Consider the following 22,665-nt stretch of genomic DNA (forward strand, 5'->3'; position numbering starts at 1 on the left):
CCCCCCCCCCCCCCCCCCCCCCTCCACACAGTCACATTTACACAGAGTGCATCTCTGGATCATGTCAAGCATGCTCACTGGGACACCCATTGCTCCACAAATGCTAAATGTATTTAGAAACAGATCCACGTGGCTATAAAATATTAAAATGAATTTCAGGCAAAGGGAAAAAAAACGAGGAGCTTCTTAGAAAATAGAAAATGATCATAGCTCAAGCCTCAGCGATGCCAGACACACTGCCTGTCCTGCGTCTACCCCGGCCAGGCCTGCAGACGATGCTGCGACTCACTCCACGTCCTGCGGCAAAGAACGTCACGCTGTTTTCATGTGCACGTGATGCAAAACTGCATTCCAAGTCATGCATATAATCATATCTCCACCTCTGCTTGCATTCTACACGTCTTCCTGCAGCATTCACTTTTAAGCACCTTCATGTTCATTTCCACGCTGATTGCAGACGTGGGAGACGGTAAACAAAATTGAGACCAATACCGTATTTTCTGGTGTACACGTCGCATCAGTCCAAAAAGCATCCCGAAGAGGAAAAAAACGTATATAAGTCGCTTCGGCATATAAGTTGCATTTATTATACCTTTTTTATTTAATGGTCAAAACAGCTTCATTTCACCTGGGCGGCACCATCCATCCATCATGGCCACAGCGTTCCTCCGCCTGCAGCAGCTGAGAGAAGCGAGCGTGCATGGGAGGACTCGCTGTGGCAGTTCTTTGAAATTTAAAGCATCAGTCAAAAACTGTTATTATGGGGGCAGGGATTGTATATAAATTGCTTTGGTGCAGAAGTTGCAGGACTGACAAATCTATGCAAAAAAACCTGTGACTTATACGCCGGAGAATATGGTAATTAGTTTGGTCTGGGTGCGCCCTGGACGGCTAAGAGCATCACATCCTTGTTGCGTAATGGACTGTGGTAAACTTTTACGTTTGTCTTTTCTAACGTGCTCAATCTGTGCGACACAGATGTGGCTTCATCACAAGGAGATTGAGAACACCCGAAACGATTCCAGATATTTTGGAAAGTGTTGCGACTTCCATTAGAAATCTGATGCAGCGCAGTGAGATACTGACTTTAGGGTCTTTCTAACGAGCTTTACTGCAGATGGGTAAACGTTCCCTGCTGACGGTCAAAGATAATATTAGCTGATTGACTCACCCCAGCACTGTGAGTGGGGGCAAAGTTGAGCTGAGGGCAGCGTAGCGTTCATAATCTTCTGGCAGCAGGATCTGTAAACCGTCACTCTGTCTTCCAGAATCTTCTCCTTCCTGGATGTGGTGACACTCTGTCGCTGTGCCCAGGTCTCACGGGTGAGTCTGATCACCGTCGGCATGCCCTCGTGTGCACACAATTGCTATATTTGAAAATAAACTTGATTGATGCTTGTTTCTTCTTCGCTGCTCCAGTCCTGGAACGTCCTAGCCTTGGATGGCAGCAACTGGCAGCGAATCGACCTCTTCGATTTTCAGAGAGACATCGAGGTGAGCGAACCCTGAGCTCGTTTATTTGTCCTGTCACGCCCCGAGCGACCGCAGCAGGACCAGCTGACTGTTTTTGTTGCAGGGCCGAGTGGTGGAGAACATTTCGAAGCGATGTGGAGGGTTCCTTAGGAAGCTGAGCTTGAGAGGTTGTCTAGGTGTCGGTGACAGCGCCTTAAGGTGAGTTTGACGAGAATTACATTTATTTAAGCTTGTACTGTATTTTCCGCCGTATACGTCTCATCTGTGATGCGTCACCGCTGACAACCCGGAAATGTGGGCCGGTGTTGTGCCAAAAATCGATTGGCTGCCAAATGGCAGCCGCAGGAGCGTGCACGGGAGGACTTTAACAAGAATTTACCAAGCTTAACACTTAAAAACAATTGTGTGCTTGAAATTATAGCAAAGGTGTGTCTCAGTCTAACGTTTTCTTAATAAATGCACTTTGACGGTCAGATCAGCTGCATTTCAAAAGCCGATTCGCGGCCGCAAGAGCGTGCAGACGGACCGGTCGCTGTGCATTTCTTCGAAATTTAACAAGATATCCACCTAAAAACAATTATTTGTTTGCTCGACTTTATAACAAAGGTGTGTCTCAGTTGAACTTTTATTTAATAAATGCACTTTAATGGTCAAATCAGCTGCATTTCGCCGGGGCGGTGCGGAGAAATGAAGCTGATTTGACGGTTGCTCCAGGCGAGCTGGATGAAGGTGGCAGCTATGGCAAGCCGATTGTGTCATTAATAGCCACTTTTACCTATTACGTGACACAGCATGTTATACTACTCGAGTGCCATCTAGTGGCTGAAAATGGTAGTGTTGAATATTTTCAGTCAGAATGAATGAAAGCGGTCATATCTCAGCCAAACATTATTTTTATAAATACGGGAAAAAAATCCATAAATAAGTCACTTGAGTGTATAAGTCACAGGGCATGTAAATTATGCAAATAACTGTGACTTATAGGGCAAAAAAATCTGTGGCTTTAGTTCAGACATGTTTTACTAGACTGCGCTAAAGTTGCATAATATATATATTTTTGTCTTTTGCTTCAGGACGTTTTCACAGAACTGCAGGAATATTGAGCTGCTTAGTCTGAACGGCTGCACCAAGATCTCTGACAGGTGCGTTTGGTTCATGTGGCAGTGCTGACCACCAACTGCAGCAGTGTTTGTCTTCATAAAAGCTTTCATCGTCCTCCTCCTTTTGCAGCACATGTAATAGTCTCAGCAAGTTCTGTCCGAAGCTGAAGCACCTGGACCTCGCCTCTTGTACCTCCATCACGAACCTGTCACTTAAAGCTCTCAGGTGTGTTGCATCTTCATCACGACTTGTCCTTTCGCTGACCTTTGGCCTTTATCGACACAAACTGACATTTGTCTGTTACGATTCCTAAAATCTCGTCTTTTTTTTTAGTTGTAGTTGTAGTTTTCCCTCTTTTGTTCGAATTGTGACGTTGTTATTTGCGGTCATTTGCTTCTCAACCTTCTCTTTGTGCCTCCACTCAGTGAGGGTTGTCCCCTGTTGGAGCAGCTGAACATCTCCTGGTGTGATCAGGTCACGAAGGATGGAGTCCAGGCCCTGGTGCGCTCCTGCCCTGGACTCAAATGTCTTTTCCTCAAAGGCTGCACACAGGTACGATCCAAGTTATTCAAACGAGCTGCGTTTTGCTTCAGTCAAACTTTTTTCACCCTGGAAATCAGAAGTGCTACAGCTCTCTCAGAATGAAACTAGTTCCTTATATTTTGATTCTAAATAGAAAGCAGGAACTGTATACTTGGCGTGACAGATTTCCTGCTCAGCAGAGGATGTTTTGGGCTAAATTATATGCCAGTTACTGTTTACAGCAAATGTAATGCCTTTATTATTCGCCATCTTATTATATTAACAGTCAACAATGCTGCGTTTAAAGACAATTCAAGGTCCCTCACATCGTTGATTCGAATGTAAAGTGACACCAAACGTGTCAAAGGTTTACATTTTGCTGTTAATCTACACTGAGAATGATTCTGAAGAGATTATGATGACGGATTAGTTTAATTTGAGCTCGCTGACGATCTCTCCCACAGCTCGAAGACGAGGCGCTGAAGCACATCGGAGCTCACTGTCCGGAGCTGGTCACCCTCAACCTGCAGACGTGCTCCGTAAGTTCTCTGATCAAGCTTTTAAGGAACCAGGATTAAAGTTTAAAGCCTGCAAAGCTGAAATGGTTTCTACAAGATCCCTCTGACGCCATCTGCATGTTGCTCGACTCTAACCCGAGTCATTTCCCCAGAGATGTTTCTTTCTAATATAAGCAGGTTTTTGTTTGTTGGGAAGCAACAACCGAGCGCTTTGGCCGCTAAATTTTCCTCCTTTATGGCGACAAATTAACTGTCACACTTAGTGCTTCAAGGAAATGATCCGCTTATTATCTCGAGGTGTTTAAATGTTGATCGTGTGAATGTTTATGACGCATTCACACTATTGTGATCCATTTTTCTTCTGTACGTTCTTTGGCATCGTTCTTGTTCCACAGTTTTTGTGTTATTTTAACAAATCATATCAAAATGTTCAGCTCTTTCAGGACAATCCTGCTACATTGGTACAACTTTAGCTTTTTGAAATATTTAGCCTTTTCTGACACTTTTTTTTCCTCGTGTATATAAAATGAACGGAGCTCGTTTTACCTCCTTCAGATCTTTAGATGTGTTTACAACATTTTACTGCTCCGTTCACATTTTGTTCTGCTTCAGCTTCTTTCAGCTTCCTTGTGCACGTTAAAACTTTTTTCCAGCAGATTTCAGTTGTTTTCTGCTCCTTTCAGATTATTTCTGCTAACTACAACATTATTGTGCTTCTTCTAACTTATTTCTGCTAATTTCAGCTTAAGCTGCTTTCAGCCTATTTCTGCAAGTTCAAGCTTTTTCTGCTATCTCAGCTACTATTTAGCAGTTTTTATGCTAATTTGCATTTTTTTTTTTTTCAGCTGATTTCACATTTTTTTGCACTCCATTTAAACTTTTTTCAGCCTAGTTCAGCAAAAATGTACTCTCCATTTCCTTCTGGTAATTGAAGCTTCTTTCTGCTTCTTTAGCAACTATTCAGCTGTTTTTGGCAAATTTCAGCTTCTTTCAGATAAGTTCCACTATTGTGCTCATTTTAGCTTCTTTCAGCATAATTGGGAAATCTGTGGTTCTTTCTGATTTCTTCTGCTTGTTCTACCTTTTCAGCTACCTCTAGCCTTTTTTAAGCTAATTTCAGCCGTTTTCAGATAAATTTTAGTTTTTTGTGATCATTTCTGTTACTTTCAACCTAATTAACTTCTTTCGATTAATCTCATCTTGTTATGCTCTTTTCAGCTTTATTCTTCTGGTTTCAGCTTTTTCTGCACTTTCAGCTACTATTTAGCTGTTTTATGCTAATTTTAGTTTTTTCAGCTAATTCCACATTTTTTAACACATTTCAGCTCTTTCTACTTCCTTCTGGTAATTTAAGCTGCTTTCTGCATTTTCAGCCACTTTTGGGCAATGTCTTGCTAATTTAAACTTTTTAGCTAATGTACTATTTTTTGTGCTAATTTCTGCTTATTTAAACCTAATTCAGCAAATGTGTTCTGCTAATTTAGCCTTGTTCTTCCATTTCAGCTACATTTCAGTATGATTTTTTTAGCTAATTTCAGCAGTTTTTCAGCAAGTTCTTCTGCAATAAGCTTCACGCTGCATTTTCGCAGGAAATGCAATTTTTCTCATTTTCTTTGTCAAACCACTCGTAGCGCTGGGCTTTGGGTGAACCTGTCTGTTGTTGTCGTCACTCTGTTAAAACAGGTCTCTCTTGTAAATGAGTCCCCGAGGCTCAGTGAGATTAACCTGTAGAAATAAAGGTTGAAAGAATCCGTCAGGAAAAAATGCTCAAACTCGTGAATCTCCTTCAGGAGCAAAACTCAACATTTTCTGTAGCTGCTCCAAGACTTTGGACCTTTGTTTATCTCCTAACTTCTTATGAGATTATGCAACATCTCTTGTCAGGTAAAGAATATTCTGTGCCACACACTGTTGGTGTTGTTTGTTTACGCATGTTTTAATCCATAATGAGGACTCAGATTAGGTCAAACTACTTTTATCTTTCCCCTTTAAGACGTCAGTGCAGAGATTAATAGATTAAACATTACCTATTAAATCCATATTTGTGTCCACATACCATCTTCAGGATTAGTGTTTCTCAAAACACACGAGTTGCATCATACCTTTTGCTTTTCCATCCACTTTTTAATTTTTATGAATACTTTTTTTTTTCTGAATTTTCGTTTCTGTGTGAGAACTTGAGTGCTTTTCATTCGTTTAGCTCAAATGTTCATTTATTTAGCAATGCTGCATTTCACTCTCGTGCAGTTTTTTCTTCTACAGCTGGTCATCTTTATATATTTATACAATTAATTCACAGAACACATTCAAACGCCAAGAAACAAGGAGTGGTCAGGAGCTCCAGCTGCTCTGCAGCCGCGCATGAAGCATCTGTAAAAGCCTTCGTCCTCTCATGTTCTCGGTGGGAGGTGTGTGCAGGAGGAGTGGTGCACGTGGTGTTTCTCACTGTGTTGGTAAAGGAAACGCTGGTTGCCACATTTTGATAAAGGTGGATCTCTGTAGCCCGAGTATGATTTGTATTTGTATATGCGGGCGTGTCCGTGGTTTAAAATGTATTTAACGGCTCTGCGTTTTGTTGCTGCGGTGAGTAATATGTTCTGAAAGTATCGTTTGGCCTTGTTGTCAGTACAGTTAGTTTGTCCTGGTAATACTGTAGGACTTGGTGGCATACTCGCTTTGAAAACTTCCTTCGGGGCATCAAATATCTCCCTCCTGGATGGGTGAAGCTTAGGATGGAGCCAAAATCTGTGGGTGTGGTTGATGGTGCGTGTTCTGCAGTTCCTCCAGCGTGAGTGCAAATGTGTTGGACCCGTCTTAGATGTTCTGCTGATTTTATTTTTTCACTTGAATTCCCAGCATGTGTGCCTTAGTGCTTTTCTCCTTCCAGGTTTTGGCTCTCTCATTGGGTCTCCCACCCGTCCTCCATTTTTTAGAAAATTATGCCAAATTATTGACAGAATTATTATTGTTGCGTCATAAAATTTGCTATTGACTTTATCTTTACTCCGTGGTGAAGGCTGCACAGAAGATGTTGGAGTCAGTCTCCACACCATCACAGACATCTACACCTCCAGATGCAGGAAGAGGGCCACCTGCATCATGAAGGACCACACTCACCCAGCACACACACTTTTTGCCCCGCTCCCCTCAGGAAGGAGTTTGAGGAGCATTAAGTGTAGAACCACTAGACTGAGGAACAGCTTCTACCCTGACGCTGTTAGACTTATGAACCAGGAGAATCACTGTGGACAAAAAAAATCACTGTGGTATTGACGTGTGCTGCTGATTTATTTCATGCTGCTGATTTATTTCATGCTGCTGTGTTCATTCGTGCTCACCTGCTCACACAGACTCGTGTTCGGCGTATTGTTTTTGTACCACTAGTGCTTGGCGTATTATTAAACGCTTTTCTTAGTTCATATCTTGGATCTTATCCTGTTTTTCTTTTACATTTTCTTCTTGGATGTAACTGGGACCCTGTGCACACGCTTGAGTTCCACCGCATGTACCACATGTGGTGTGTTTGACAAATGAAGAACCTTTGACTTGAGTTGTGTTTCTAGTAGGGACCCTTCGTTTGGTGCAGGGTTTATGAGTTTACCCATGACGCATGTTAAAATGTCTTGAAGTTTCTCAGCTTTAATAATGTGGGTAGTATATAATTTTTAATGTATTTTTTAACCATTTTTTGGGAGGTTTAGTCTTCAAAAGCTCGATGCTTGATAGTGATGAGATTTACTGCAGTGGCCGACAGAACCGTGTTTCTCATGTTTAATGCATTTTTTGTCCAGACTTGCGTTTCTTTTACGGGGGGTATCTAAGAAAGTTTCATGTTTGCAGAGTTTCGGGACACTTGCTTTTCTCTATATTTAACCAAATGTACCATTTTTGGCTCCAAACTACAAAGGTTTAATGCATGCATGCATGAATGTTAGACTTTTAATAGATGAGTTTTTGATTTGTACGGTGGCTCTAGATTTGTTTGTTTGTCTTTGTCCGAGCAGCAGATCACAGACGAAGGCCTCATCACAATTTGTCGAGGTTGTCACCGCCTGCAGTCGCTGTGCGTGTCGGGCTGCGCCAACATTACAGACGCCATTTTGCACGCCCTAGGACAGAACTGCCCCCGCCTCAGGTACAAACCCAACTCCCCCGTGAGCCTAGAATCCTGCAGGACGAGCACTTTGGGTTCTTATTCTTTGGCCGTTTTAAGGGCCCTGCATGTCCATGCACGGTCACGTGGTTATGGGACGTTCATTTCTGCACACACCTTTCGTAGTCCATGAGCCACATGGCGCAGAGCTTCACTGCAGAATACGTCGGCGCACGGGTTTCTTCCAGCCAGAGTCTCCACTCGCCCCTGCAGCCGCCGTTTGGCCACAAATCCATCATGAAGAGAGCGCCACACTTTTTTCTGCAGACGGGCTCGATGTCTGCACCATCTCCATCCAGGAGTTTCAGGCCATTCGACTAATTTAGTGCGTTTGAAGAGTCGTACATGCGTCCAAGCACATTTCAGCATTGACGAGCACGCGATACTTGGCACATACGGCCGTGAAAAAAGTTTGTCCCGGGCCGTGTGTCGAAGCTCCGAGGACAAAATGACAGGATTTTTATCACGCAGCCACGTCGATGAAAGCCGATTTCACTGCTTCCGATGGAGTATGCAGGGCCCTTACATACTTGCAGACCGATTTTTTTTCTTTTAATTTAGGAGAATGGTTTTGTCTAAAAATATAAACTGTTAGAAAAGGCACTTGTATAACTCGTGTTTCTGTTTTCAGAATATTAGAAGTGGCTCGCTGCTCTCAGCTTACAGACGTGGGCTTCACTACATTAGCAAGGGTGAGTGTATCTACTGTTTCCAGCGCAACTTAACGTTTTGGATCTTGGGTTTAAATATTAGGACCTAATGCATTTTCCTTTTTTGTCCTACAATAAATTTCTATATGTGTAAACACAATCAGTGCTTCATAAAAACTACTTTCGTGCAACTTTTGCAGAATTGCCACGAGCTTGAGAAGATGGATTTAGAAGAATGTGTACAGGTATACAAAAGTATCTTAACTTTGATGTACATGACATATACATATGCCGTATTTTCCACCGTACAAGTTGCATCAGTCCAAATATGTCTAATAAAGTGGAAAAATCCATAAATACGTCGCATCTATTATGTGTCACCGCTGACCACACAAAAATGTGGCTGAACCTGGAAATGTGGGCCGGTGTTGTGCCAAAAATCGATTGGCTGCCAAATGGCGGCCGCGGGAGCGTGCACGGGAAGACTTTAACAAGAATTTAACCAGATTAACACCTAAAAACAATTATTTGTTTGCTCCAAATTATAGTAAATGTGTGTCTCAGTCTAACGTTTGCTTAAAAAATGCACTTCAATGGTCAAATCAGCTGCATTTCATGGGGGCGGTGCAGCAAAATGAAGCTGATTTGACGGTTGCTCCAGGCAGCTGATGGTGTACGCTGTGGCAAGCCGATTCTGTCATTAAGAGCCACGTTTACCTATTAAATGACACAAAGGCATGCCGTATACTCGAGTGACATCTAGCAGCTGAAAATGGTAGTGTTCAATATTTTCTGTCAGAATGAATGAAAACTGTCATATCTCAGCCAAAAATTGGTTTATAAATATGGGGGAAATCCATAAATACATTGCTTCGGTATAAGTCGCAGGGCATGCAAATTATAAAAAAAGTGAACTATGGGGCAAAAAATATGGTATATAATATTTATATTTTTTGCATCAGATCACAGATGGAACTCTCATCCAGCTGTCCATCCACTGCCCTCGTCTTCAAGTCCTGGTGAGTTTTGTTTTTTCTTGAACATTTCTGCTCCTGCAGCGTTGGCGCGCACCAAGTCTTGGCTTGCTTGAGCAAACATTTGAGTAACGGCGCTCCTGCGTGGGTGCCACCGTGTCCCTGCAGAGTCTGTCTCACTGCGAGTTGATCACCGACGACGGCATTAGGCACCTCGGCAGCGGGCCCTGCGCTCACGACCGTCTGGAGGTCATCGAGCTGGACAACTGCCCCCTCATCACAGACGCCTCGCTGGAACACCTAAAAAGCTGCCACAGTCTGGATCGCATCGAGCTCTACGACTGCCAGCAGATCACCCGCGCAGGCATCAAGAGACTAAGGGTAGGTGGTGAGCAGAACGGTTGTAAGTCTTTATTTTTAGGCAGAATATTCTGTAAACATTACGTCGTGGTGTGAAATTTGTTGCAAACATTTACCTTGCCAACGTGCTTCGTGACTCTCCGAGTCATTTTACAAAACGTATTTCAAACGTTTCACATTCACGTAGAGAAGAAACACATTTGCATTTATTTTAAAGCTCTTCCCGCGCTTTCAGTGTGGCAGCTGCACATTAAAGCTCTAAAACCCGGAATATTTTAAAGACGCCACTGAAAAGCGCACTCGGGGCTGACGCGTGCTCTTATTTCTATGTGAGAAACTAATTTAACTTTTATAAAGATTAAATTAAACTCCTAGACTTCTTTGCAGAAATCCAAATCGCCTCATGCCAGAGTTTTAAACTGAAGTCGCTTTCAGCTCAGGATATTTTCAGAACCTCGCATAAACTGTTGCGTGCGTGTTCTGAATCACCATCAGCTACTACCACATGGTGGCCATCTTAAATTAATTAATTGAATTTGGTTGACACCATCTGCTCAAGTTTTAGCATTTTTTTGCACCTTGCACAGTTTGTACCATATTTTCCAGCGTATGAGTCGCTTCGGAGTTAAAGTCGCTTTTATTATGCGTCAACACCGACCCCCGGGGAAACGTGGGCTGGTGTTGCGCCAACAATCGATAGGTTCTTTGAGATTTAACAAGCTTAACACTTAAAAACTATTTGTTTGCTCGACATTATAGCAAAGGTGGACTTAGTTTAACTTTTTCCTTATTAAATGCGCTTTAACGGTCGATGTTTGGCGGGGGAGGGGGGTAGCGGTACATGATCAACATATGCTCCTACTGGTAGTTGACAAAAGCCTAGAGGGCCCTCTTGCGCCTCTAGCGGCTGCAAATGTTAATGTTTAATCTGGTTCATGTCAGTATGAACGAACATTTAAAGCGTCGGTCTAAAATTGCGTTATGAATATGGGAGAAAAAAATTGTATAAGTTGCAGGATTAACAAATCTATCCAAAGATTTGCGACTTATACGTTGGAAAATACGGTTTCTGTTTCTACCTCCTGAACCACCTACACATGTACTAATCAACACGTGTCCTGTATGGCAAGCCAATTGTGTCATTAAAAGCCACGTCTGCCCATTACATGACACAGCAGCATGCCATACGACTCGACTGCCATCTAGCAGCTGAAAATGGTAGTGTTCAATATTTTTAGTCGGACTGAATGAAAACAGTCATATCTCAGCCAAAAATTGGTTTATAAATATGAGATCCATAAATAAGTCGCAAGGCATGCACATTACGCAAAAAACCACGACTTATAGGCTGAAAAATACGGTGCATGCAGCACTCCAGGAAAGACGACACATTTTGCACCTGATTGAGACTAAACCAGCAAGCGAGCATATTTATGCAGACGAGGCTGAAGGAGTCGGCGTGTTTTTAAGCTTTCGGTTCACATACCTTTTTCTTTTAACGTTTTGAAAAAACAAAAACCCTGTGATAAATTGATGATTTTTAATTAGAAGTGATTTATGATCAAAAAGAGCACCTTTGAGGCTTTAAGTGTGTTTTAGCTTCGTTTTTACCGTCAACTTATTTGCATTTTTCCTGAGCTGGGCTTGTTTCCAGTCTTAAATTGTATTTCTGCCGTTACTGAGAGACTGAGCGCTGAGCTTGACGCGTACGCTCTTATTGGACACGGATTCCTACAGTTTTATTTTCCAAATTGAATTTTTGTTTGAGTCACTGAGCGGTGAGTAAAACGCTCCATCCAGATCAGGCAGGATTTGTCATCGTTTGATCTCGCGCCTTTATTTTGATAAAACGTCCGCAGCATCGCTCGGTGGGTGAGGAGGCGAAGAGCGGTTTGTTGTGTTCACTGACCCTCGGGATTCTAGCAGCTTTGAAGGTGATGTTGGAGTTGACGAAACATTTTTCTCTTTTGTTTCTCTCCTCAGACTCATCTGCCGAACATCAAAGTGCACGCGTACTTCGCTCCTGTCACTCCGCCCCCCTCCGTTGGGGGCAGCCGCCAGAGGTTTTGCCGCTGCTGTGTACTGCTATGATGTAAAGACACCCCCCCACCCCCACTTGATTCTTGGATCCTGCAGGTCCTGGGCCTCAAAAACCTCCTGTCTAGAAACTTCATGCTGGTCTGTTTTTTTTTGTTTTGTTTAGTTTTTTTTTGGAGTTGCAGAGTGGAAGAGAACCAAACAGTCCGACAGGAACTTTGGCAACTTTTCCTAACAAGTGGAAATGCAGACACACGAATGTCAACACATTCCTGGTTTGTCTCCAGTGGGACTCATCAGTATTACGACGAGGGTTCTGCAAAAAAAAAAAAAAAACTGTGGCGTCCATCACTGTTAAGGGATTTTGCCGTCCCTCAAATGAAGTTTTGAAGAGTTGCTCAAGTGAAACTCTTCAAAACTTTTTTTTAAACAAAGCTCTCATTTAACCTCGCAGTTCTCTTGGTGTTAAGTCTCTTCAGAGCTACCTCTAGACAGGAACTACACCTGAGTAAGACCAGTGTTTTGCAAACTCTTCAGTTTAAAAAAGGGGGGGGGGGGGGCAGCCATTTAACTGCCAACACCCCCAAGCAAATAAAAACAGAGCAGCAGAAAGCCTTTATTCTAAAAAAAAAAAAAAAAAACCTTGCAGCTATTTGCACTTACAGTAAAACAACGAGACACTTTACAAAGACATCTCGTAATTGACGACTAACAGCACGCCGGGGCTCGCAGCCGTTGAGTTCTCTCTGTTACAATCAGCAGCGTCAAGATACTGAAGAGAGTGACGTAAAAAAAAATATTTTTCTAAAAGACACCGCTTCAGACTCACATGTAGGGACTCGAGAAGATGCCAAATGTTGCATGTCTAGTTTTTTAAAGAATCCGTTGTAAATACGTGAGAACCTGCGGACGAGTTGAAGCCAGCTGAACACCACGACGCGAGGCGGAGCAGAAACCGCCCGCCACGCTCCAGCACGCTCGTTTACGTACAGATTTGCTGGAGCGTTCCGAGAGCTGCAATGAGCCGGCCGAAGATGAACCCGCTGGCCTTTTTGTGTCGGCTCATGTACACAAGAAACTTTTTTTTTTTTTCCCAACTAGCAGAATAAAAACTAAACGTCTGACATCGCTACATGACTTCGTGCCGTCAGGACAATGGAACGAAAAAGCCAACTGAAATCAATCAAGTACGTCTTCTTTCGGTTAGTTTGACTCCATGAAGTTGCTCTTGTCTCTGCGCGGATGACGGACCCGATGAAGAGGAGCTGCACACGCTGGACGTCGGGGAGTGGCACCTGCAGCTCCTCGCCTCCTGTGAGGCCTCGCAGAAGACGCGGGGCTCAGGTTCAAGGAGGAACTGACTGAATCTGGAGCGCACGACTCGAGCCTGCTGACGAGCACGGCGGGAAGGATCTTTACGGCCCGCAGCCGAAGGGTTTAAAGACTTCAGCTCAGCATCCTCTGGCATATTGAAGTCTTTTCTTTTGTCCTGCACTCGCGCCAGTTTTATTCTTACAAATGTCTCATTTCCTGTTTTTTTCTCGTTTCTTCCGGGTTTCGTTCTCGTTTTGCTGTGGTTTGGATTCTGTCTGCTTTGTGTTTGCAGTCATGGGGTCAGTGTCTCCAAGTTGAGCTCTCTTCAGCCCTCGTTTCCGCCTGATGGAGTTCGTTATTATCCAGAGTTTATTGTTACTAAATGACCCGAGTGCAGCCCTTGTTCCAGGGGAACCGGTGGCCCCCGTGCAATTGAGCTAAATGTTAAATGTGTGGATGAATTTATGTGAATGTTATTGAATGTTTCCATCCAGGAAAAGGCGCTGTACGCAGCGTGCTCTGCTTCAACACACACACCTGCTGCCCCTTCCGATCCTCGCTTTATTTCTCTTCATGCCCTCCTCACCATGTCCGTTTCAAAGCAAATGCATCAAACTCAGCGTAGAGTATCGGCTGCTCAAACGTGTCCCCGTTCTCATTAAAAAGCTCTCTCTGCAAAGTCGTGAACGACGAAGAGAAGCCCTGAGGTAACAAACTTAATCGTTCTCATATCACCGATTAATGTCCTTTAAATTAAAAACAATTGTCAGTAAACTCTCTCTCCACGTTTGTCCGATTTGGCCACTTTTGTTTTCCTACACTAAACTCCAAGCGGCCGAGTGTTTGTCAGTCACGTGACTCAAACTTCCTCGTGGTTTTTGGAGGATTTACACGAACATTTTGTTTACAGCGATTGCATTACCACATTTCAGAACTGCGCATCAACATAACCGGTGAACTGCTAAAGCAAGCACTTTCAAACTGCACCGTTGTTGCAAGATTAAGATGAAATTGTGTTTCTTATATTTTGCAACGAGTGCCTCTTAAAATATGTGCGAAGAACGAAGCAAGATGTCAAATGATTTTTATTCTGTGGGCCTTTTGACAGCCACAAGAGGTCTGTGTTACCGGTAATCCAGATTGAGCCACTTCCTGTTTTATTTGAAGGGGGCTTCAGGAGGGATTAGCAAAGCGTCGAGGGTTAAAAATGGATAAATGAAACGTGCATCGTTTTGCATCAAGGTAAAAATATAAAAGTTTTTGGATTTCAACTGTGCTGGAATGTAATACTTGCTTCTCCGACACATTCACCACTTCAGCAAGTAAACCTGCTCCTAAAAGTTTCTTCTGTACAAAAGAAAACGCCCGTCGTTCGTAATTTCATGGTTTAAAACAAAAAACACTACAGCCTCCACGTGGTAAAAACACCAGATCTATTCCTCCCAACAGTATCCGAATGTGGTTCCTATAGTAAGGCTTCTCACTGGTTTACATGGACGTGGATTCAGTTGGTCCAGGATCAGTTTTCCGTTTTGTCCCAAACACTGGAGTAAAGTTTGGATTGAGGGCTGAAGATAAATCTGATGTCTGTGTTGGTGGTAGATTGGCACCTGAGAAATTTAAAACCGTTTTGAAAGTGACTGTAGTTCATAAAATTACTGTAAATCTTTTCCTTTTTTTATATAATTAACCAATATAAATGAATATGTATGAATAAATATATGCTTATATTATTAAGGCTTGTCTGTTTTTTTTTTTTCCTGTGTGGTTGGTGCTGATCCAGCAGATGGCAGCAAAAAGTCAGGCTCTGGTGCTGGAAGGGTTCGGGATGGGTTCTGTTCACTTCGCATGCTTTAAGGACGAAATGCAGCTTTTCACATGACATGTTGCTTTCACGTGAAATGTGAGTCATCCAGTCTCGTCTTCACAGGAGGTGCAATATACCGGTATTTTCTTTGCAACTGAAGTAAATCTTAAAAGACAAACGTGTCAATATTAGGACCATGGAGACAAAATTCAAGTATGGATGCCGTGCAGTCGTCACAAAAACGTCCCTCCTCTTTCAGTTCTAGAGTTTTATTTAAAGTGAGCTGTAATGAAAATGACCCGATCTTTACAAGGTTCTAAAATGATTCAAATCTCACCTCAAGTTTATGAAAAACGGTCAACGGAGTCTAACGTGTCATTTACTACACGGAAACAAAGTAATGAGGATGTTTCAAAAGTTAGGGTTATTCAACTGCCGGCTCCCGGGCCAAATCAGGCCCACGGGTGAGCTCAGGTCGGCCCACCTATGGGTTCGTTTTTAAACAAAACTAGATTTTAAACCTTGGATCTTGGGATTTTGTGCACGAGTGGGGGAAGAACGGAGCGTGCGACTGGCAGACAGATCGGTACGGCGTCTGCAGTGTTGCAGACGCCGTACCGATCCGTTGTGGTGAAGAACGAGCTGAGCTGTAGGGCTCTGTTTACCGGTCAGTCTACGTTCCTCCCCTCACCTCTGGTCACGAGCTCTGGGTAGAGACTGAAAGAATGAGATACAAGCGGTTGAAATGAGTTTCCTCTGCAGGGTACCTGGACTCTCCCTTAGGGTGAGAAGTTCAGTTATCAGGAGCGACTTTGAGTAGAACCGCTGCTCCTCCTCATCGAGAGGAGCCACTTGACGTGGTTCAGGCATCTGGTAAGGATGCTCCCTGGGCACCTTCAGGCGTGTCCGACTAAGAGGAGACCCCGGGGAAGACTTGGGACACGCTGGAGAGACTACGTCTCTCGGTTGGCCTGGGAACGCCTTGGAGTCCTCCCAGAAGACTTGGAAGAGGAAAGAGATGTCTGGGCCTCCCTGATCCAGCTGCTGCCCCCGAGACCTGACTTTGGAACAAGTGGAAGATGATGGCTGGATGGATGGATGGATGGATGGCTGGATGGATGGATGGCTGGATGGATGTTAAACCATAAAACAAACTTACTTAATGACTAACTGCTGGATGTCTGACCCCTGAGCAATTCAGTTGAATAGTCCTGGTCCAAGTCTTAGCTTCATGATTGTCTTAGACTGATCTAGGATCATAAACCTATCGAGATAAAAATTTGTTTTAAACTTTGGTCTAAATGGAAGATACATCTAGAATATTTATAACGGTTCATCGTTGAGGTGTTTCATTCCCAAAATAAATAATTTAAACCCTGTAAGCAGAAGGCTTTAAGGACCTAGGTCTATGTAAAGTAGCTTCATGTTGTTGGTCTAAACATCTAAAACTTGCCCATTGCTCACAGGGAAGATGGGAAGAAAATAAATAATTTAACCGCGTCTCAGTCACATCAAGGGTCTGGACTCTGGATCACTGCAACGCCTTGATTTTTTATTTGCAGTCTTTCTGTTGCAGGTTTGCTGCTGCGTTTGAGGTCATTGTCTCGTTGCATCACGACCCAGTTTGGTTCGAGGTTCTGCTGTCAGACAGGTGACCTCACATTTGACCCTAGATAACTGAGGAGTTCGTGGTCGACTCGTTGACTGCAAGGAGTCCGGGTCCTGCGGTTTTTGGCTTAACGTCTCTGGTCTCTGTCCAAAGGATCTCGTTCTACAAGTCTGGTGGTTCAAGATGAACTCCTCTAAAGGTTCTGGTGCGACGATCATCCTGGAGAGGTTTTCTCTTGCAACTCTTCCAAACCAGCCACACTTGTTCAGTCTTTTTCTAATTGTCCTGCCATGAACTTTGACCTTTGGCCTGCTGACTTTCACCACCTTCCTTGTGGTGAATTTGCTGGAACGTGCAACCCTGAGAAGATGGGCAGCTGTCTTAAATTCTTGCTGTTGGAGAAATTCTCTTGTTCTCTGTTGTTTGCTCAAAAGAACCAGGTAAAGATATTTAACTGGTATTTTATACTTGCAAAGTCTGATATCAGGGCAGGTTGTATACATAAACGTATATAAATATACCATATTTTTTAACTATAAGGTTATAACATCTATTCTCCCTTCACTCAATTTAGTAGAGTTTTTTGGAAATTGCAACAAATATACAATAGTTGTCTTGGGTTTTATTAGTGCTATTACTTTATTGGTATTTTACTGTAAATTTTATTATACTTTCCTTTTTATTAAACTCATTATTTGATATTTTTATCTACGATGCCATTCTTGTGAAGCACTTTGGTCAGCGGTGGTTGTTGTTAAATGTGTATAAAAAATGAATTGAAATGAAAATTGAATAAGGCGCATTAAGCGAAACTAAACAGATAAGTCAAACTTTATTCAACTCGTTCACAATAACTCAGCGTTGTTCAGTTTTACCACATAAAATCGGTTCGAGGTCAGTACAGCCAGGATTAATACATGAGGTGCACCAGATTATATGCTCACTGTTGATTTTTGAGAAAATTAAAGGATTTTAAGTGCACCCTATAGTCCAAAACATACGGTACATCGATGAATCGTAGTTTTATACGCATGAAAACTAGTGGGGGAAAAAGCCACGAGCTGCGTTATCCGCTCACCTTTATAGCCGTAGTTCAGGGGGTGTAGCCGCAGCCTCCTTACATCAGTCCGTTTACACAAACATACGGTTCATGGGCACAGGTAAGACGGTGTCTTGCGAGACGGTTTCAGCTAGTTTTGGACTTCTTGTTCTCAGGACGGGAAGAACGTTCTCAGCCATAATAAATAAAAACATCCATAACCTTTGACCTAAACTTCCCTGACCCCACCCATAAAAAATGCTTCTCTCTGTGGAATGATGGAATTTGACCTTTAACCCTTCCCAGCTTGATGGGCAGCCACAGTAGCTTTCCGCCTTGACACTGTGTTTATTCCACACCTGAATAATCCAGATCAGAAAACTGACGAAGCTGCTTTTACGGAGGTGATGCTGCTGGTCGTGTGCTTCAGCCACATCAAGCTGCAACTAACGGAAGCAGCAAGGGTGGACTCAGTTTGATCTGTTTTTGTTTAAAAAATAAATGAACAGACATTTCCCCACCCCGTACAAGTTCTCAAGTGCCCTATTAAAAAAAAAAGACATTATTTCTGATAAATCAACATTTACTGACATGTACCAGATGTTGTTTAACTGTTGGAAGCCCTCACTGTTACGAGCCCCCGAGTGAAAGGACTGAATATGAACAACTCCACGACAAGAAGGCGAGTTCAGTGATTTTATTTACAGTGAGCAATGGCACAGGAACCTGGTCGGAGAACGGTTGTTGGAGGAGGACTGGTACCAACAAGGAGCTGTCCAGAGTGGAATGATGGGCGAGTGGTTGGAAGGCGGGGAAAACAGCTGAGGAGACCACAAGAAGGTTTCCAGAGGAGTCCAGGAACAGGTAAGTCTCATGAGGTACACTGGAAACGGTAAAAGACAGGTATAGGATGTTAAATGGCTAGAAGCACGAGCCATCGGCAGGTAATGCTCCAGCGTCGAGGAGAAGTCATCAGACGCCTTTTATACGATTGGTGCCTGGTCAAGGTCGTTGTTCGCAGGTGTGGTAGTTTGGCGCCATCTAGTGACGTCAGGACAGAAGTGAAACAGGAACTCCCACACTCACAAGGAGATCCAGACTGAAGGACCTCGCTGTGATTCAGACCCGAGAGTCTCGCCTTTAGGTGACCCGTCTGACCATAACTCCACTGAGGTTCAACAAGTTCAAACCGTCGTTATTTAGAGGCGTTAAAACTTTACTTTGTGACGAAGAGAGGCGGGATGCGTCCGTGTGCCTCCAACGTGACCCGTTATTAAAACCTTCTGTCTCGTCCGGTGTTTCTTTTTAAGGTGGACGTAAAGACGACGTTTCAACATTTCCAAACCTTCCTTAATGACATAAAATGCGTTTAAATTAAATGTGACATTTTAAAGTTGTTTGTAAATCTCAGGTTTAAGTGAAGTGCAGCAGCGTGAATCATTTTATTGAGAAATAAAACGGTGAAGGTTTTACCTCCGTGTTGCATCGTGTTTTAGACATCAGAGCCACGCACGCCGTAAGTTTTACCTTTAAGAAATAATCGTTTGCTCCATTTGCTGGATTCCCACTGCTCAAAAGCTCCCTTGGTTATTTCATTACAAATTCATAATCAAATATTTTCAGTGAGCGACAGGTTTGCACTTTTGCAGACTGTTTGGCTTCATCCTGCTAAAATAAAGACCTTCCCTTTGGTGAGATCAGGATTACGGTAATAGTCATTCCCACATGTCGTGCACGCTAATTATCACCCGAAGGCAAAAGGTGAAAATGTTTTTGCCTCTCCACATCTGTAGCGTTAGCAAAACATCTCGTAATCCACATGTACAGCTGATTAAACTCAACATCACCACAGCTAACTCACATTAGCCAACACAATATTAGCCCAAACTCAGTTTTACAAATAATGAGCTCAGATTTGTTGTGGTAGTAGCTGAGAGTCATGAAGAACACAGACTAACAGAATTCCTTTAAGGAATGCTAGGCCTTTAAGCCACTTATTACGTGATATGTCTTTAGTAAAGAGAAAATGTGCATGTTTTCCAAACCTAATCTAAAGATCTGATTTGCCAGGTCTCACCGTTCTGCTTGTTGTCTCGGTGCATCTGATTAAGCTCCGGTCCACAAAAGGTTGCAGCATTTCCAATCACGGGCAACATGTTTCTGTAACGTATTTTTCAGATTATAAGGCGCATTAAGCGAAACAACACAGATAAGTCAAACTTTGATCAAATCATTCACGATAACCACATAAAATCTGTTCAAGGTCAGAATCAGAATGCTTTTATTATCCATGCACAGTGAAGTACAACAAAACGCATGTCCGTACAGCCGTCCTGAAGATGGACAGAAGTGTAGGGGGCTGCAGCTTCTAAAGATGCGCTGCCCCTGTTGCTTAGAGAAGGAAAGAGAACATGAGGACAAAGTGTTTTTAAAAAGCTCTGTCGCACCGTGTCCTTGATGAGGCACAGCGCAGCCACCACGAGCGACGCAGCCCTTCGGTGCCTTCGCCTCGATGCTGCACCAGGAAGGCAACAAGGGGAGCCAGCGACAGCACGAGTTTGAGGGGGTGGTCACTCCAGGAAGTTGATACAGTGTCTATGAGACACAGACTTCTGCAGATGTTTCAGTTTTAAGTTTAACTTTATAAGTTTATTCATTTTTTTAAAACAAAACAATTCAATATACAATAAGAAATACAATCACAAATAAAATGAAAGGCAGCAGAAAGAAGAAAAATATCTTGTATCTTCCCCTTTTTACCAAAAAATTAATTCAAACAATAATAATCTTCAAATAACAACAAAAAAAAAAAAACTTCTCGAGCGTCAATTCGTACAAATACACATTAAGCTTCTTTTTTTTTAACAAACCAACTTTGATCATTCTCTTAAACATAAACATTAATCTGGCATTTTTAACGTAACTCTCCAGATTATTCCATAATATAATTCCTTGGATTGAACTAGAGCGTCCCTTCAAATAGTTCAAAATTTAGGTTTCACAAATATCCCCTTAAGATTATAACAACTCTCTCTTTTAACAAAATTTAATTGGATATTTAAAGTTAATGTGTTGTTATGAGCCCTATACATAACTGATAAAATATTATAATCTACCAAGTCATGGAACTTCAATAACTTCAGTTGATAAAATAAAGTACTTGATGGGCGACTGAAATGCTTCCTGGTAATAATTCTTACAGCTCTTTTCTGTAAAACAAAAATAGTATTTATAATTGTTTTACACACTTTCCTCCAAACATTAATACAATAAATTAAGTGTGGAATAATAATTGTGTCATACAACATGTACAGAGCTTTATCATTTAATTACTTCCATACTTTGTACAGTACTGCAAATGATTTAGATATTTTTATTCTTACATAATTTATGTGATGTTTCCATGTTAACACCCAAAACTTCCCCTCACTAACTCTACAGATCTCAACACCCTAGACTCTAAATGGAACATCAACAATTCTCTTTTTATTACCGAATATCATATAGTTCGTTTTCTAAGTTTAATGATAATTTATTAAGTTTAAACCAAGTTTGTGTTTTTACAAATTCTGTCTGCATCAACTCTAGCACCCGTTCTATATCTTGACCCAAACAAAAAAATGTATCATCTGCAAATAAAATACATTTAAGGAGTCGTGGCACATTTATGACCTTGGGGAGGGGAGTGGATCAGAGCGTCTTGTTTCAGAACATCCAGGAGAAATTGGGCCAAGGCCAGAAGCCAGACTGAGATTCCAACATTGTTTGGGTCGGCCTTAAAAGTCTCACTAGTACCTCATGACGATTCCAAACAGCCGAACTGTGATATCTTGCACCAAGTCAAGCTTACAACTTCTCCAAGATCTATTTCTTCACTGTTCGTGAACACTGACAAAGTACCACAGTCCTGATAAGAGCGATCAGCCTGCTCGGGTCTTCAGGTCCACGGAAAGTTCGCACAGAGTCTGAGTGTTGCCGAACACGACCCACTCCAGGCAGCTAAAACAGCTGCTGACATTTTGGAATTTGTCAATAATCCAGTTTTCGACCAGCTCCAAAAAGTAGAACCCAGTTATCATGAATCCACATACGTTTCCGACGAGGTAAGAGAACTCCCCTTCACCCTGTTTCTTGAGAAAATGTTGATCAGTTGCATTGAGAGACCAGCTGAAATCCAAATCTATTGTTTACGGTTCGGAAGGTATGCAAAAAAAGTGGCTCTGAAAAAGGTTCACAAGACAAAAACGCAAGAACGGAGCCGAGGAGGAAGTGTCTGCTTTGGCCGAGGGCAAACAAGAAAAAAAAGTCAGTAAGCACAACCAGAATTACTGTATTTTCTGCCTTATAAGTCACAGGTTTTTTTTTTTTGTTGCATAATTTACATGCCCTGCGACTTATGGACCGAAGCGACATATTTATGGATTCTTCCCCATATTTATAAACCGATTTTTGTCTGAGATATGACGGTTTTCATTCATTCTGACTGAAACAAAAATTGAGCAGTACCACTTTCAGCCACTAGATGACAGCAGAGTAGTATCATTATGGCATGCCGTTGTATCATGTAATAGGTAAACGTGGCTATAATGAAAAAATCAAAAAAGTTCAAGACAAAAACAACTGGACTTTGTTTATTATACTTTATTGCTTTTTTTCTTGAACTTGTTTAAATTTACCATGTCTGGGACGACTGAGCATCTTCACCAGCTATTAATGACACAATCGGCCTGCCGTAGTTCCACCTTCGTTCTGCTCGCTGCTTGGACCAACTGTCAAACCAGCTGCACCGCCCCGGTGAATTGCAGCTAATTTGACCATTAAAGTGCATTTTTTAAGCAAACGTTAGACTGAGACACACATTTACTATAACTTCGAGTGAACAAATAATTGTTTAGGTGCTTTAATTGTTAAATTTCTGAGAAACGAGCAGCATTCCTCCTTCCTGGTTTCCTCCCTCTGCACGCTCCCGGAGCACCGAGGCAGCGAAACTATTTTTGAAAAGCAGCTGATTTGACCGTCAAAGTGCGTTCATTAAGCAAACGATAGAATGAGACACACCTTTACTATAATTTCGAGCAAACAAATAATTGTTTTTAAGTGTTAATCTT

General features: G+C 42.4%; 1 protein-coding gene across 1 annotated transcript in view; it reads left to right on the top strand.

Annotated features, from left to right (window-relative positions):
* The window catches only part of fbxl20 (F-box and leucine-rich repeat protein 20), a 17,068-nt gene extending 5,047 nt beyond the window's left edge, over positions 1 to 12,021 (top strand). Inside the window, exons 3-15 of the mRNA XM_037688742.1 lie at positions 1,269 to 1,323; positions 1,420 to 1,494; positions 1,577 to 1,671; positions 2,547 to 2,615; positions 2,704 to 2,799; positions 3,000 to 3,126; positions 3,561 to 3,635; positions 7,619 to 7,749; positions 8,399 to 8,459; positions 8,618 to 8,662; positions 9,380 to 9,436; positions 9,560 to 9,772; positions 11,735 to 12,021. Of these exons, the coding sequence (XP_037544670.1) occupies positions 1,269 to 1,323; positions 1,420 to 1,494; positions 1,577 to 1,671; positions 2,547 to 2,615; positions 2,704 to 2,799; positions 3,000 to 3,126; positions 3,561 to 3,635; positions 7,619 to 7,749; positions 8,399 to 8,459; positions 8,618 to 8,662; positions 9,380 to 9,436; positions 9,560 to 9,772; positions 11,735 to 11,842 (1,207 nt within the window). The 3' untranslated portion in view covers positions 11,843 to 12,021. The remainder of the gene's footprint in view (positions 1 to 1,268; positions 1,324 to 1,419; positions 1,495 to 1,576; positions 1,672 to 2,546; positions 2,616 to 2,703; positions 2,800 to 2,999; positions 3,127 to 3,560; positions 3,636 to 7,618; positions 7,750 to 8,398; positions 8,460 to 8,617; positions 8,663 to 9,379; positions 9,437 to 9,559; positions 9,773 to 11,734) is intronic.
* The last annotated feature ends 10,644 nt before the right edge of the window (positions 12,022 to 22,665 follow it).

This window comes from Nematolebias whitei, chromosome 15 (assembly GCF_014905685.2).
Source record: "Nematolebias whitei isolate Nwh7 chromosome 15, NemWhi1, whole genome shotgun sequence".
NCBI classification, from domain to species: domain Eukaryota; kingdom Metazoa; phylum Chordata; class Actinopteri; order Cyprinodontiformes; family Rivulidae; genus Nematolebias; species Nematolebias whitei.